A 16,060-nucleotide genomic window follows, 5' to 3' on the forward strand; every position below is an offset into this window, starting at 1 on the left:
ATTAATGCACTGGGGGGAAAAGGAAGAGAGACGTGGAGGAAGAATACACCCTGCTTTACTATTTCACCCATTTAGCCAAAAAGAGGACGAGCAAACGTTGGTCATTTCAAGCACAGACAACGTGGAAAAATAAATCTCCCAGCTGTTTCCAGCCGGATGCCATCTCCATAGTATTCAGCGTTCGAATCCTCTTTAATAATTCATTCCATTGCTGGAATTCATCGTATTTGTATTTGTAGTTCGCTGTTACTCTGCTCTCCAGCAGACAAACGTCTTCTCTTTAATGTGAGGGCTATTACAAAACGCCGTGTGAAACATCAGGCTGCGTCAAACAAATTGCTTCATTCCCAGGAGGAAAGAAATGTAAAATGTGTCATGGGAGGATGAGAAATTACCCCGGAAATCTTGTACGCGGCGCAGCATCCAGCTCACCCATCCCATCGGTATATTATGCCTGCTTTTCATCTCGTGTCCTCTTAACTTTTAAAAATAAAAGTACTATATAAAGCAGCAATATCCGGCCTCTTGGAGTTGAGTGCATCACTGATCTGCCTCGAAGACTGATCCATGAGAACGACCCAGTGACCTCTCAAATGCAGCACTTCCCAAAGCATGCTAGAAATTATTCAGCAGCTGTCCTTCTTAATAAAAAGCGCCCCAAATCAAAAGCATCTCATCCGCCCTGCGGACCTGCTGCCCTCTCTTACCTTATACAATCTGTAGTAATGAACAGCGACATCATCCAGCCGGACTGCCTCCTTAATATATTTAAGATGCGCTTCAGAGGCTGTGAGTGCAAACTGATCTTTGTGCATGTTTGGAATGTGCTTTAAGATGTAGTCTTTCCCTCGCTTTGTCAGCACCTGTTAGAAGACAATCAAGGGACACCATTCAGTGCCTGCTCTTGGGATGAAAGCAGCAGCCCGCAACTGGTCTGCTGCCTCCGAGAGGCAGGAAAACAGGAACGATTTTTTTAAAGTGAGGTTTCCATGTGGGGTTATGACCTATTGTACCACCTGTTAGTCTATTGCTCTTAGATATTTGCACAATAGCTGAGCACCTCACAATTCCCCTGTGAGACAGGGCAGGGCTAATATCCCTATGGGGAACAGCAGCAGAGAGAGAATAAGTGACTTGCCCAGGCTCACACGGGGAGTCTGTGTCAGAGGAGGGAATGGAACCCTGGTCTCCTAAGCCACAGGCTACGGCCCTAACTACTGGCCATCCTTCCAGCTACCGTCTGTCACCATGTTCTGTGGCTGAACCGGCAACACCGGGAAGCCACTGAGCTCCTCCCGCTAGCGCCGCACAGCTAAGGAGCTGTTACTTAGCACCGAGGAAACAAAATCATGGGCAACAGCGAAGTATTAAAGCAGATCCACTGTCCAGAGTTTTAAAGACAGATCAGGGCGTAACAGCCTCCTCCCCGCAGTGCTGCCAAGCAAGTTCCCCGGTTAAGCAGGCTTTATTTCACCTCCAGCAGCCCAGAGCTGGATGGGGGCAAACAGACCCAGCCCCCGCCTTAGGGATAACGCACCAGCGGCACTGCTCCCAGGGGGACAGGGCTCCTGGACTGCCAGGGAAAGGGTGGCTGCAGCACCCAGTGCCCCGGAGATATAGGAAGGAAACCACCACAGAGCGCTAGCCTTCCCCCACCGCTGCCTGGGCCTCGCCCCCCACCCATCTCCAGTTGGAGAGAGGCTGGTGCAGGCCCCTGCATGGCCTGTGCCCCGCAGCGGGTCAGACTAGCCAATCTAATAGGCCCTCCTGGCCTTTAACGCTATAAAGCTATAGGACGACCTGCTCTCCCTCTCTCCTGGGCCAGGTGTCCTTAAACCTCTCTCCTGCCGAGGGTAGAGGGACTACCTCCCGGGAGTAGAGGGACTAGCTCCCGGGGGAGGTTTCTAAAAGCTCTGGGGTGGTGGGGAGAGCAAGGCAGCACACAGGGCCTGGGGCAAAGTGCACCAGTCGATGGAGAGACCCACCCCCCCGACTCCAGCAGGCTCTGGGTCAGGTCACAGCTTTTCAGAAAAGTTCAGCTCCTACAACTGGGGCCAGATTTTCCCAGGAGCTCAGCACAGGGGGTTGTTGCAAGGATTCATTAGTCAGGGTTTGCACAGCGCTTAGCCAGTGCGAGGGGGCTATTACTTCTCAGTGGATCTGTTCCTACACAGGGCTGAAATTCCTCCCGATCACAAAAGCACGTTTGCAAAGCCCAGACCCTGGCTGTGGAAAGGCTCCGAGCTCCCTTCCGAACTATGCAGAACGCAGCATTTAACCAAGCGAGCCATGTACCTTGGGCTTCCACTCAATACTTGGCACTTCCACGGCCCTGAACAGTCACAGCCTTGCTGCAGGCAGCCACCGATCACCCCCATTTTGCAGGTGTGGAAGCAGGAACGGAGGGGTGAACAGGCAGTGTTGGGAATACAACACTCCCCACTCCCAGACCCACACTCCAACCACTAGGTTCAACATCGCTGCCCTGGATTCATTCATTCTGGCTGCCAGATGTAGCGGCGGTATCACCGGAAGAACGTCGGTGCTTCTGCTGCAGGATGCTGGGCCTCAACAAACAACCTGACAGATGATCCTGGAATTGTCACAAACGGCTCCAACAGCATGAAATGCCAAGCACGGGCTCTCTTCTCCATTTAGTTGGGAATTGGTCCTGCTTTGAGCAGGGGGTTGGACTAGATGACCTCCTGAGGTCCCTTCCAACCCTGATATTCTATGATTCATGTTTACTGTAGCCAAGAGATTAGGTCCCCGAAACCCAGCAATAAGGGACCGTGGCATTCGAGGCCGGCCATGCACCTGCTTTTCAGGTGCAGACGGTCACCACGCTGCGTCATGGCACTGCTAGCGTGTTGTACTCCACAGTGTGCGTGCTAGGCTGGCATAGCCCCTTACTGCAGCCTCATCTGTCCATACAGTACCAACGCCAACGCCCCGCCCGGCATTAGCTACGCCGGCGAAAGCACTCTTCTTCCAGCCTGGCTCTGACAGCACTGCTCTGTTGCGTGGGGTGTGTGTGAGAATTTTTCCACAAGCCTAACTGCTCTGCTAGAACTTCACAGCACAGGCCAAGCCTGAGAGAGACAGAGACACTTTCCACTCCAATGACATGCCTATGGCAATGTGCCCCAACGCCCTTGGACATTTTGGGGAAGCAATCCCGTTTTGTTCCCTCACTCTCCCGTTCACCCACCCAGTCCCACTAGTCAATGGCGTTTCACAGAGGTAAGTTCAAGGCAGAATTTGACCTAGCAACATAATAAAACGGTACTGTTTTCTCACAACGTATCACCCCCACAGACTGAAATTCTAGAAGATCACCTTACATTAATGGCCATTATAAGTGGCTATAGACTATATTCATGCTGAGTAGTGGGTTTTCTCCTCTGCAATTTCAGAGGCTGGACTAAGACATAAGGATATAGAACAGTTAGAACATAAGAACGGCCACACTGGGTCAGACCAAAGCTCCATCTGGCCCAGTGTCCTGTCTTCCAACAATGGCCAATGCCAGGTGCCCCCAGAGGGAATGAATAGAAGAGGTAATCACCAAGAGATCCATCCCGTTACCCATTCCCAGCTTCTGGCGAACAGGCTAGGGACACCATCCCTGCCCATCCTGGCTAATAGCCATTGATGGACCTATCCTCCATGAACCTATCCAGTTCTTCTTTGAACCCTGTTATAATCTTGGCCTTCACAACATCCTCTGGCAAAAAGAGGCTAAAACACGGGAGTGGGGAGGTGTGTGTTTTTATTTTCTATTCTTATTAAGTTCGACTCTTCCATGATGCTCACAAGGTTCTCTGGATGCGAAAGTTTGCACAGAGATCTTTACATCCATCATTCAGTATTTGTATGCAGAGACGCGGCCACTCTCCATAGACTCCACCTCTGAGAAAGCAGTCAGTTATTTCACTGGCAGCAAGATGTGGCCTAACATGTGCTCCTGGAAAGGACTTCATTTAAGCAATTTCCAGGTGGTACAATGTGGATAAATATCACAGCGCGAAGGGCTGTTCTTGAGCCCTGCCCTCTGAGACAGGGAAGCAGGCAAGTCTCTCAGAAAGCCTACTTAGGTATTTAGCAGAATCCGAACAGTACTAGCTGAGCACTTCACTTGGATGTCGCTCAGTCCGAAAGCCATGGTCAGCGATAAGCATGTGTGGATCTGAAGAAGAGCTTTGCCCTTCGGCCTCATTTAACCAACTGTGTTGGTTAAGTATGAAAAAAACCCTACGCTCCTAACCGCCAGAAAAAGCCCTAGTGTAGATGCAGCAAAAAAGTCCTTTTGGTGATACAATGTAGTTTGTTTGGGGAAGTGGTATAGTTATACCAGCAAAAGAACTTTTAGAAGCTGCATCTCCACTCGGAGGATTTACCAGTACAGCTGTAGTGGCAAACCTTGCCTTGTGTAGATCAGGCCTTAGTGTTCACAAAGAGAAGTATAGTGATCCACTACAGACAGTTAGTCATGACCATTTTTCAAACAGCTTATTGCCCCATTCTTAACGAAGAAAAAGGACAAAGCACCTACAAGCACAGAGTGACCTACACTTTAACAAAACTCTTGGGAACCCACAAAGTTGCAGCGGGATTATCCTAGTGTTCAAGACATAGGACTGACTCCCCAAAAGCAGATTTTTTACTTCCATTTTCGGCTACCGATTTCAAAGTCAAGCCCCCAAATCCAATTAAAACGCAATGTGAACTGAGTGCCTAACTCCCTTAGGCTCATTGGTAATGCTTTAAGGCTGGGATCGTCAAGCATTTCAGCAACTGGTTATGAGACCAGTTGGCTAAATTCTGCCCATTCAAGTACACCCCAGCGTACTAAAACAACTTTCTGAAGTGAGATTTTAGATGCTGTGTGGGACATGCAGCGACTCTGGGCTAAGAAAACGAGGTAATTATTCTTCAGCTAAACCAGTGAGTTCTGTTAAAGAGAATAAGGGCAGCAATCAACAGAGACAACAGTGCCTACGTCTTTATTAACCTTTTCATGTTGAACATCCAATGGCTACTGCAAAACCATTGACACCAACGAGTCACTTTAGGGTCTGGGTGGCCAACGACTGAAGATGATTTTCCAGGGTGATGCGGTGGCTGAAGAGCAAATGCAAACTTTGGAAGCATAAGCAGGGGCATATTGACTAGAAGCAGGCAGGCGCTAACACTGCAAATGGCACCAGCGAGGCCACCACTGCAACACTGCGTCCAGTTGTGGCGTCCACACTTCAGAAAGGACGTTGACGTATTGAAGGGGTGCAGGGAACAGCTCTGAGAAGGATTCAAGGTAGTTGCTGAAAATTTTTCATTTCTCAATGAACCTCCCCCCCTGCCCTCACCAAAAGGCATCGAAATGGGATATTTCCCATGGAAAACTTCCATTTTCATGAAAAGCCGTTGTGAAGAGCTCTACTTGCCATCCTGCCCTCCGTTCAGGACAGACGTACAGCAGTGGCACAGTGGGGGCACTGTGACGGGGTGTATAAAACCCACTCCAGAACTGAAGGGGTTAAGGAACAGCTCTGGGCCCAGACAACTCCACCCCTCTACCCCTCCATGGCTGGCCTCAGTTGGAGGCGGAGCTTAAAAGGGAACCAGACAACTCAGAAGGGGCCAGACAGGGCAGGGCAGAGACCCACCCTGAGAGCTCCTAAGGGAGGGTGCTACAGAAGCCATTCGCTGGGAGGAATGCCTGCCTGCTGAGCCTTGTGGGGCTGCAGTGGCTGTTATTTGCTTTTCCTTTATTACCTTGCCTCAGACTTCAAGGCTTTGGCTGGGAGGTGGATGATAGGAAGCGGCCCAGGGAGAGACAGCCTTGAGCTCTGCCTTTTAGTCACTATATGGCCTTGAGTGAGTGTCACTACTCTCCTGCCTCGGTTTCCCTAAGTGTAAAATGGGATTGTTACTACTGTGGCACATGAGCGATTAGTGAATGGCTGCAGTGTGACAGTTTACATTTGTCAGGTGTTACAGACGGGTTACATACCATTTCTGTTCATTTTCAAGAGAGCAGGGACAGTGAGAAAGGAGCTCATTTGTCTGCAGGTTGTTGACAGTTCTATAAAGGGTTTAAAGTTTAAACAACTCCCAGCTGGGCTGAAGGCTTGTATACACTGTTCCATCCTGATGCACTTTCAAACCAGGTGGGATGTAAGCTCCTGAAAAGGGAGGTTTGAAATGGAAACACTGGCTCAACCCTGCTCTAAGTGTGTAATCAGTCTACACTGGGAGTGCACTCATGTTTTCACTAGGGGGTGTCATCTGGAGTGTTTTAACATGCAGCGAAAGCTCACAACTAGCCAGCCAAGCACATCAGAGACGGCAAGTGGTAACGTTAACCCACAGGCAAAGAGAAAGAACCGTCCGTGCACTAATCATCAAAGTAAGGCCCCACTCCTACAAACATGCACAAGGGTAAGTTACCTATGTGCATAAGGGTTTGCAAGACTGGAGTGCATGATACATGCAGGTTGGATGGCCCGCTCCAGTAATGCAGTTAAGCCCATGCTTAATTTAAGCACCTGAGTAGTCCCGGTGGACCACTTGCATACTTAAAAGTTAAGGGCTTTTCTGGACCAGGGCTACTAAAGGAGAAAACAGTGAAACTGACTATACTCAAGGTGCTGTGAAAAACCCAGCTGACTAAATGGAGAGCAATGACTTTTCCCCACCAGCGTCTCTCAGCGACCGCACTCTGGTAACTGCAGCAAGTGCCGGTATGACAACATTCGAGGACTGAAACGCGACTCACACGTAGACTGCGTCCCTTTAGCTTCACACCTGTTTTCTGGTGCAGGACAAAGGCTGGCCCCACCTTGGCTTTCGGTTACGTGCACCCTGGCTGGCTTCTGCTGCGGGGAGCGATGCAGAGAAAGGCGAAGATTGGCACTGCCTGCGCCGCGGCCGTGCAGGAAGGGGGCTGCCAGAGGAAACGGCTGGGCCGGGAGGTGGGCAGGCTTGAGCGAGATACGTTCCTGTAGGTTTCCTTATGTAGGATTTTAAACCCATTAAAACAAATTCAGGGTGTGGATGTCCAGCTGGACGGCGCGATCCCGTCTGTAGATTATGCTGGCCCTGCAGTACCACTGGGGACATTCTGCTCTGGACAGACCTTCCACGGTCACACAGGTTACAGACTGTAAACATCTCCAAGGCAGGGCTGCAGCCTCCTCTGAAGTGTGTCCTGCATGGATCTCACCCAATAACGACACCACCACCTATCAGCTAGCCATGAGACAGTCACAGGCTCCACGTGATCAAACAATACAGCAGGAAATGGACCACTTGCACCTACTGTCAGAGTAAGGTCTTAACAGCACCTGCCACTCCCACGTGAAGACAGGAGCTGCGAGGAGCCGCGGGGGCGGCGATGGGCAGAGTGCAGGAGGGGACGACTCGCTCTCTCCGGAAAGCCCAAGAACCACACAAACCCCCCACCCGCTAGAGCCCCCCAATGAGCTGGGGCCGAACGGCCCCTCTCAGCACACTGGGCTGCTCCCTCCGCCTCCGGAGGGACACACGAGCAGCTGTGCCGAGGGCGGGAGAATCAGGGACTCCGATCCGGAGCTCTGGCAGCCCAGCAACGGCTGGGTGGTGGAGCAAGACCTGGCCTGCTCAGCTCAGCACGGGCCCAGCTGACCCTGCAGGGCAATGGAATGTGTGCGGGTACAGAGGACCGAGTGTGCACACGCTGAATGTACAGCCTGGCTTCGCCATCCCTGCAGCCCATACCACTCACTATTACTAGCTGTACACACAACTCTAGTCCATCCATTGCAGCTCCAGGGGAAAACAGGCCCTTGGTTTGGGCCACCTGGGCCAGCTGCGTGCTGCGGAGTTCCCACCAGCCCGTGGCTTAGTCCGCAGGCCTTTCCAGTCTCAGGGCTGCGAGCCCTTCCCTCTCTCCGGAAATCTGAGTGCACTGAATGTAACAGGAACATAGGCCAGGCAGGGATGATCTTGGTCATCAAGTCCAGCCCCCGGCTACCATAGGCCACCCCGGCACATAATCCCCCCTAGGCGTCTTGGGACAACGAACAGCGAGCATTATGCTGCAGGAGAAACACCGCAACCCTGATGCCCAAGCACAGCATCTGCATTCAGACCCTATCATGAGCCCAGCACGCATTTCCCACTATGCACAAACATACCCACCTTCCACCCCCGCCCTGACGCGGGATCCCACCACGTGGAATGGATCAGAGCAATGCTACCAGCAGCTACGACCGCTTGGGTTCCCGCTCCCCTACCAAGCTCCCATTTAAGGTATTTCTCGTCCCAATGCACTTCACCCCTTTGGAAACGAGCAGGGGAAGAAGGCAGTCGTGCACGCGGAGGCTCTCTGCCCGGGGAACAACGAGACGGCATAGCCCACAGCACCTACCCATGCAGGGAAGTAAGCCTCCGGCTCAAAGTATTTCCCATAGTGCTTGTTCCTTTTGAAGTTCCCCAGGTCGGCCTGCAGTGCGAAGGCTGCCAGCAGGAAGTAGGCCTCCTCGCGCAGCACACACTGGGAATGCAGCACTTGTTTTCTCAGGTGCCAGTAATAATAGTACCTGGCGGTTCGGTCACTGCGGAGAGAGGAGAAAAGCAGAACCGTGAGCGCATGCACGACAGAACGAACCTGCCCCGCGGACCACGGGCCTGTGACGCAGACCAGGCTGCTCAGCGGCACGCTGCCGGCTCCAGCACCTTTCCCCCTGCAAAACAAAGTCATTTCCCAACGCTGGGGCGGTGGGCGTCTGCGAGCGCTGGGAATCTACACAGGGGCCAAATGCGCCTCCGGGCCCATCTCAGAGCTCCCCGCAAGAGGGCAGGGGCAGAGTTTCCAGCCTCCAATACGCCTCAGAGGCTCTGCCTGTGACTCTGACCCCAGCGAGGCAGCTAGCACGAGGCGCTGGCGTGAAGGACACTCAAGGGAGGGCATCTGAGGAGAGGGCAGCGGGGAGGTGGGGCCCCGCCAGCGTAGGGAGGGAGCTGAGACGGGGAGCAGAACTCACGGCTGATTTGGGGGTGCAGAGCAAGGCTGCTGAGAAAGGAGGCCGGGGATTGCAGGGAGGAACTGGGGGAGCAGGACAGCCACTGATGGGCACTGATGTGGTGGGGACAGCTTAGGGAAGGAATTGGAGCTTATAGCTAGAGGGCAGCCAGAGGGACCCTGCCTGATTCCCATGTCCCTCCCCAACTTACTCAGAAGTTAGCTGCCCCCCAGACCCGTCTCATCCACTGCTCCAATGGGTCTCTCACAGCACCCGCCTTCCTCCCCTCCCCATGGTATCTCTGGGTTGGCTGAGTCTAGGCAGGTCTTGCCTGAGCACAGGACAGTGGGGATCGGGGGGCACAGGCGCCCTTACATCTGTGCACGCTGGGCAGGTCCGAGAGGAGAGGGAAAGGGGTGTCTGGTGCAGCCAGGTGCTTGTTGTAATGTTAGCTCCGTCTCTGGTTTCTCCCTTTCCTGGCAAGGAGGGAGCTGTGCTGCCAGGGGAAGAGGGGCAGGTCCAAGAAGCAGCAATAAGACACAGGCTCGTGCGGAGGATGCCCTGCCATGCACCGAGACTGGGGCTCCTTCGGGTCTGAAGGCTGCTACTGACAGAGCTAGCATCTTTTAATGGCTCTACATTCACCCTTGATTGTTCAGTGACGTTTCACCCGCACTGGGACCTCACTCCTGAGGTGGGGGGCAGTGTCGCTCCCTGTCATGGTGGCTGGCGCAGACCCGGTACACAGCGACGGCTGTCAGTCAATGCCTCCCTGTGGGGCTCTCCCCATCCCCAGGGCTGGGAGCTGGGGCCTGGATGGGCAGGATCCAGCAGCTGCCAAGGACCAATCAGATGCGGATGCAGGGGAGGGACCTATCGGGAAGTGGACCAATTGGGGCTCTTTCTGGATCTGCAACGTCTGCTCCACAAAAAACCCGGACATTGCCGCCTATTTGAAAAATCCGCCTGGACAGACGGCGGAGGATCAAACAAGGGGCAATGTCCAGGAAAACTCAGACGTATGGTAACCCTACCCTAGAGAAACTACATGAACACCACACAATCCCATCGTAGCAGAGGAATTCCTAGGTCAGGGTTTTCTGTTGTGCACACATCTGTGTGGGAACTGCCTGTGCAAAGGACAGGGGGTTGCCCATCTATATAAATACAGTGAAAAGTTCATGTAAACAATACATGACTGATTCAGGTCCTTAGTCATTTTCCTCTGTTTGCTTTAGTGAACAATTTCCCACTCGAATTAAAATGGTTATTCCCAGTAGTCTGCAAACCCTCAACACAATCACAATAGTTCTCTACCTTTATTGTACCTCCGGGACTGAAGCTGCTAGCCAGTCCCTCTTACGGTTGGGCAAGTAAAATATCTGAAAACAGCTCAGCTCTGAGCTGTGCTGGAGGAGACTCAACCATATTTCTAAGCAGCGACTAGCTTAACAGGAGGAACATATTGCAGTTTTAGCTATTGCACAGACCTATTTACCTATTCCTGACATCCTCAGGCCAGTCTGATCTCACCCAGACCCAGACCTTGCCAACAGGGTTATTTACACATCTCAGTAGTCCCGGTGATCAAGGACTTACATTGATAGAACCCCCAATTTTCAAGAGGCAGGGGTTGGGCAGAAGTTGCACACACAAACATGCACACCCAACTGCAGGCACACATTGGCTAATAGGATAGATGAGGCCATGCAACAAGCAAATGGATAGCTGCGGCGATACGGGCTTGTGCACGTACTGCTATAGTAAAACGCAGGCCCAATCACGGATGCACGTCTACATGCATTGGGATGAGCTGCGTCACCCTTCTTCTTGAGAAGTTTGGCTCCGTGGCATAGATTGTTAATTGAACAAAAGCTGAATTCTGCCTGCTTTTTGCTGTACAATGGAAAAATACAATATGTTGTAAACCAGCCTGCCCAAACTAGATCACAAAAGACTCATTGTATTTTGCTAAAGTAAAAAACAAAACAATTTCTCCCCGCTCAGACCAGCCACAGAGGAGCACTTTGCTAACGTTAATCTTTATAAGGATAGAGATATGAAACTGATCGAGTAAAGGCTAGTTACAAATAATTTTTTTCTAGCAATCCGCTGTTACTGAGGGTCTACAACAAAATTACAATACATGCAATGAACTCTAACCAAACAGGAATAACCCAAGATATTTTCTATTTTTTCCCATTAACAATACAGCATTTTTTGGTGCAAAAAGGCATTCTTTGGAATATTTTCCCCTTACCTGATTAGTCTGCCATTTTCCACATAATATTGCACTCGAAAGTGGATAATCATCGGGGGACCAAACTGGTCAATGCCCTGCAATGGAGAGAAAATATTCAGAGTTCTTTCCACAGAGGACATAAAGAAACCATTGAGAATATAATTTTTTTTTGCAAAGTTTGCTGTGAAATCAGAAAGCTAATGCAATCTTTGATGTTTTGTATCAGGTTTTCTCAGTGCAAAATTTATCATGACCACCACATCCAGGAAACCAGAGAAGGTGGAGCTAGTGGAACAATGTAGATCAAAGTCTGGCTGTTTTTCTAAATTGGACATTTTTCATAAAAATGTTTTGAAGTTTTCAAAATGTTCCATTTTTTGGGAAAACTTCCAAGGGAAAAAATATTTACCCTGTTGGCTGTATGATATATTTTCTCCCTTCATTTTTCATGCATCTTTTTCTGAGTTGCCAATTTCATATGGCCAGGTTAGTCACAGGGGAGGATAGTTCTCAAAATGAGAAAGCTTCAGTTTCCGTTTCAAAACAGAAAAGGTTTTGTGTTCAACAGTTACTGGATTTCAAAAATGGGGCAAGGGCGAATTCTGAGGAAAATTCTGCAAAAAAATTCATGTTGTTCTGAAACTCCCCCCCACCCCCCTGCAAGATTCCAGTTATGAAATTTTCAAAAATTCTCTGAATTTAAAAAAAGGTAATTTCCAGCAGCTGTAAGGGGGGGGGGGGGAGGAAGAGGGAAGAAGAGGAGACAGACACCAGTGTTGTGTTTGGAGTTTGTTATTTTAATGCATTTTTTTCCTGTTATCTACAACCTACAAGAGATGCCGTAGATCTGTCTCGGTTGGAACTTTTCTGCAGAGATTCAACTCACACTCAGCCCCACTGCTTTCCTTTCAGTGACCTCTTGTCTCTCATTACAAGAAACCATCCCCTAACCATTCTTGTCTGACATCTCCTACCTCAGAGCTTGGTATATGGGTTGACTAGTTTTGACAGATCTGCCGGTGATCATGAGGGCTAATGCTCTGGGGTCCTAACGTAGTTCTCAGGTTTCCCCAAATGTTCCGTAATTTAGCCTCCCAGACATCCTGCAATCCACCAGTATTCAATTGCCATCTAGGTCATCTTTATTTTCTCAAGCTTTTCATTTATAAATCACAATGATTGAGAACTTCAGATTCCCTCTTTTGCAGGTAGAGAGGGACACACATTAAGAAGTCTTTTTGAGCAGCTTGTGCCACTCTCATCAGTAGCCGTTGATTCGTTTTTAATTAATTTTGCATGCTTCAAATTTTCCTCTTCGTCTTATAAAATATGCACCCTTCAAACCTTCCCCTAAGGTGCAACAGCTCCAGATACGTGAAACACTGAATCTGTAGAGAGGAAATAACTGGCCCCTCTCAACCCAACTCACGGTCATACCTTGCTAGCTTCTTTCTTCCATTCCTTTGGGCAGTATTTGTAGAGTTTCTGTGATAATTCCATATACACGTGTTCATTGTCTGCATTAGAAAGGGGATAAGAAAGGAGAATGCAAATGGTTCCCCAAGATTTCTTTTAAAAAACATACTATAAAAATTTCACACCCACAGTTATGCAAGCTCCCAAACACATTTCAAAAGAAGAAAATGCAGCATTATTTAAACACACTCTAGCATAAACAACAAATCCACCTATTTCCTGTGGAAAAAATATCAGATAACATCCTTGGTGCTTTGTTCAGCCCCACTGTTTGAAATCTCTGAGGGTATGTCCACACTGCAAGTAAAAACCCACGGCTGGCTTGGGCTAGCGGACTCAAGCTTGTGGGGCTTGGGCTAAGGGGCTGTTTATTTGCAGTGTATACGTTTGGGCTTGAATTGCAGGATAGGCTCTGGGACGTCTGCAGCCTGAGCCTGGAATGTCTATACCACAATTCAACAGCCCCTTAGCCCGAGCCAGCTGGCACGAGCCAATCACAGGTGTCTAACTACAGTATAGACATACCCAGAGTGGTTAATCGCTCCCTGAGGGGCAGAGCTGAGCTAAGCAGGGAGACGTGTTACAGGAAAGTCACTTGCTAGGCGAACTCAAGAGCCGCAAACAGAGGCAGCTAACAGGACAGTTTTGGAGGGAGGGTGAGAGGCTCTTTTTTCCAGGTTCAGCTGTATATGTGATTTCAAGATGGCCAGCCATGGAACAATGGTGGTGACTTGCAACAGATGTGCCGTGTTTTCTTTCCTGCCTGAAGCCAGAAGGGACTAGCTGTGCCTGAAGTGCATGTTGGTGGCTGTGCTGGAGAAAAGGATTCTTGGATTGGAGGAGCAAGTAGAGACACGGAGGAGTTTCTAGACAGCCAAGTTCGGGAAACACCAGTACCCCAGGTTCAAGGCAGAAAGGAGCTGGGCACCAAGGAATTGGAGAGGAAGGACGTCAGAGAAGTGATCTGGTGGTTTGCAACCACCAGAAGTAAGAGGTCACAGAAGCATCCGACGTGGCTGGAGATAGACGAGGAAGGGCAGCCTGCGGCCACGAGAGAGAAGAGGACCAGGAGGAATTCCACAGAGCTAGAAGTTTCCAATTGATACCAGGTCCTCCATGTGAAATCTGTGGAAGAAACCTCTCAAGATCCAGCTGGTCCAAGGGAACGGAGGGATGTACAGGGCACATCTGGGGTTGGTAGCTTGCCCAACCTGCAAGAATACTAAGCTTGCCCACAAAGTTCTCCAACTATCCAAGGGAGACAGACAATCCTTGTTGGAGGGTTCAGTACTCAGAAGAATCTAAAGAACATTTGCCAAGGACAGGCAGACAACAGGGTGGTGTGCTGCTTTCCCAGAGCTAAGACATGAGATGTCACTCTAAGACTGGATAGGCTTCTAAAGCTGACAGGCAAGGATCCACTGGTGATGGTTCATATTTGGCACTAATCACACCACGTTGCAGGATAGATCTCAGATAGTCGATCACTTCAGGGAACTTGGAAGCATGCCCAAGCGATCTTCTCTGAGATTCTGCCTGTCCCACGAGCAAAGGAAGCCAGAAGGCAGAAGATCTGGCAAGCGAACCATTGGCTAGGTAAGCGGTGTAGAGTTTTGGTTAAGTGGAATATTGGTTCCCCTTCTACTGAGATGGAAGTAATCTTAACTCGACGCTCCCCGTGTCCCCATAGAAGGTGGACCAATCTCCTCAGGGATCGGCTGGCTTGAGTAGTCAGGAGGGTGTTAAACTAATAATAAAAGGGGAGGGTAAAAAGAGGGACAATATAAGCACTCAGCACAAAATCAAGACAAGAACAAAATTAATCAAGGAACCAAAGGATATGAAGAGAAGAAATTCCTGAATTGCCTGTACAGCAGTGCTAGGAGCCTGAGTCAAGAGGAATTGGAATTGCTCATTTGTGAGCAGAACTTTGATCTAGCTGGTATTATTGAAACCTAGTGAGATGATTTGCATGATGTGAATATTAAAATCAGTGATTATAACCTATTTAGGAAGGCATGAGTGGGCAAAGGGGAGGGGGAAGGGCACCCTATGTCAAAGATGGCATTATCTGTTTCTGTGTCACTGATAACTTAGAAGAAAATGATCTTGAATGCTTATGGGTCAGTGTCCTAACAGATAAAGCACAAGATGGGATATTAATTGGTATCTGTTAAAGACCACCAAATCACACCAAGGAACTGGATGACCCTCTCCTTACGTACCTATCTATAAAGTGTAGGAAAAAAGCTGAACGATCAGGGGGACTTCATAATGAGTGACACATGCTGGAAGTCTCATACCACCAGTAATAGAACGTCTGTGGACTTTCTAAATACACCTCCACCCCGATATAACGCTGCCCTCGGGAGCCAAAAAAAATCTTACTGCGTTATAGGTGAAACCGCGTTATTTCTAACAAAAGTGTTGTCTCCAACATGGGGGAATTCTATACTAGACCTCACCTGAATCGCATGCAGGGGAAGTGTTGCTTTCAGAGCCCCCTTCAACTCCTTCCATTGCCAAATGGATCTCAAACATGGGAGTTGCTACTGGGAGCTGGATTTTTCATGGGCAAGGCAGCAAGGCCCAGATCCTCAAGGGTATTTTGAAATCACTAGAATTTAGGAGCCTAAATACCCTTGAGAATCTGGGCTGGAGCTCCAAGTGAATGATCAAAGCCTTTAGAACTAATGCAACCCTGTAGACCCAGTCCCGCAATTGGATTTGCATGATCAAGGCCTTCACCGGATAATAAAAGCTTCTCAAATAAACCCCAACCCCTACATTTCTCTTGCTGAGTAACTTCAGAAGAGAGCAGGGCACTCTGTGTACGCCTACACTGCATACGGAGTCCGAGTCCCCCTCCTGTCCATGTACAAAATCAGCCTGACTCGGCTCAGCAAGCACTCAGGTCTCCGGTCCTAGGACCCTGCGAGGTGGGTGGCTCAAAGCCCGAGTCCTGCTGAGAGTCAGGTCCAAGCCCTGTCATTGTGCAGTGCGGACGCAGCTCAAGAGGCAGACTGAACCCCCGAGCCCGGGGCCCACAGACCTGGGTTTACGATGCAGTGCAGATGTACCCTCAGACCCTGATTCAGCCAAGCAATTGCGCATGTGCTTAAATCCCATTGACTTCGATGAGAATTAACCACGTACTCAAGCGCTTTGTTGAACTACTTGGGTATGTGCTGAATTGGGGTCTCAATGCAGCACGGCACTCCGCACATACTGCAACTCCTCGGACATTTCAGTCTTGTGTGGTTAGTCCGCCCTCCGGGAGTGCCTAGCAAACACCCCTCCAAGAGATGCTGCTTGGTGAACAGATAAGGATGTAAAC

At 49.9% G+C, this 16,060-nt stretch overlaps 1 protein-coding gene across 2 annotated transcripts in view; it reads right to left on the reverse strand.

Moving 5' to 3' along the window:
- The window catches only part of FRMD6 (FERM domain containing 6), a 72,246-nt gene that overhangs the window by 19,964 nt on the left and 36,222 nt on the right, over positions 1–16,060 (reverse strand). For both annotated transcript variants that reach the window (XM_024214802.2, XM_024214803.3), the window contains 4 exons: positions 12,685–12,764; positions 11,266–11,342; positions 8,411–8,597; positions 708–863 (listed from right to left, as the gene is read on the reverse strand). In XM_024214802.2, the coding sequence (XP_024070570.2) occupies positions 708–863; positions 8,411–8,597; positions 11,266–11,342; positions 12,685–12,764 (500 nt within the window). The remainder of the gene's footprint in view (positions 1–707; positions 864–8,410; positions 8,598–11,265; positions 11,343–12,684; positions 12,765–16,060) is intronic.

The sequence above is a fragment of the Terrapene carolina genome, unplaced genomic scaffold, assembly GCF_002925995.2.
Source record: "Terrapene carolina triunguis isolate 2854851 unplaced genomic scaffold, T_m_triunguis-2.0 Scaffold189, whole genome shotgun sequence".
NCBI classification, from domain to species: domain Eukaryota; kingdom Metazoa; phylum Chordata; order Testudines; family Emydidae; genus Terrapene; species Terrapene triunguis.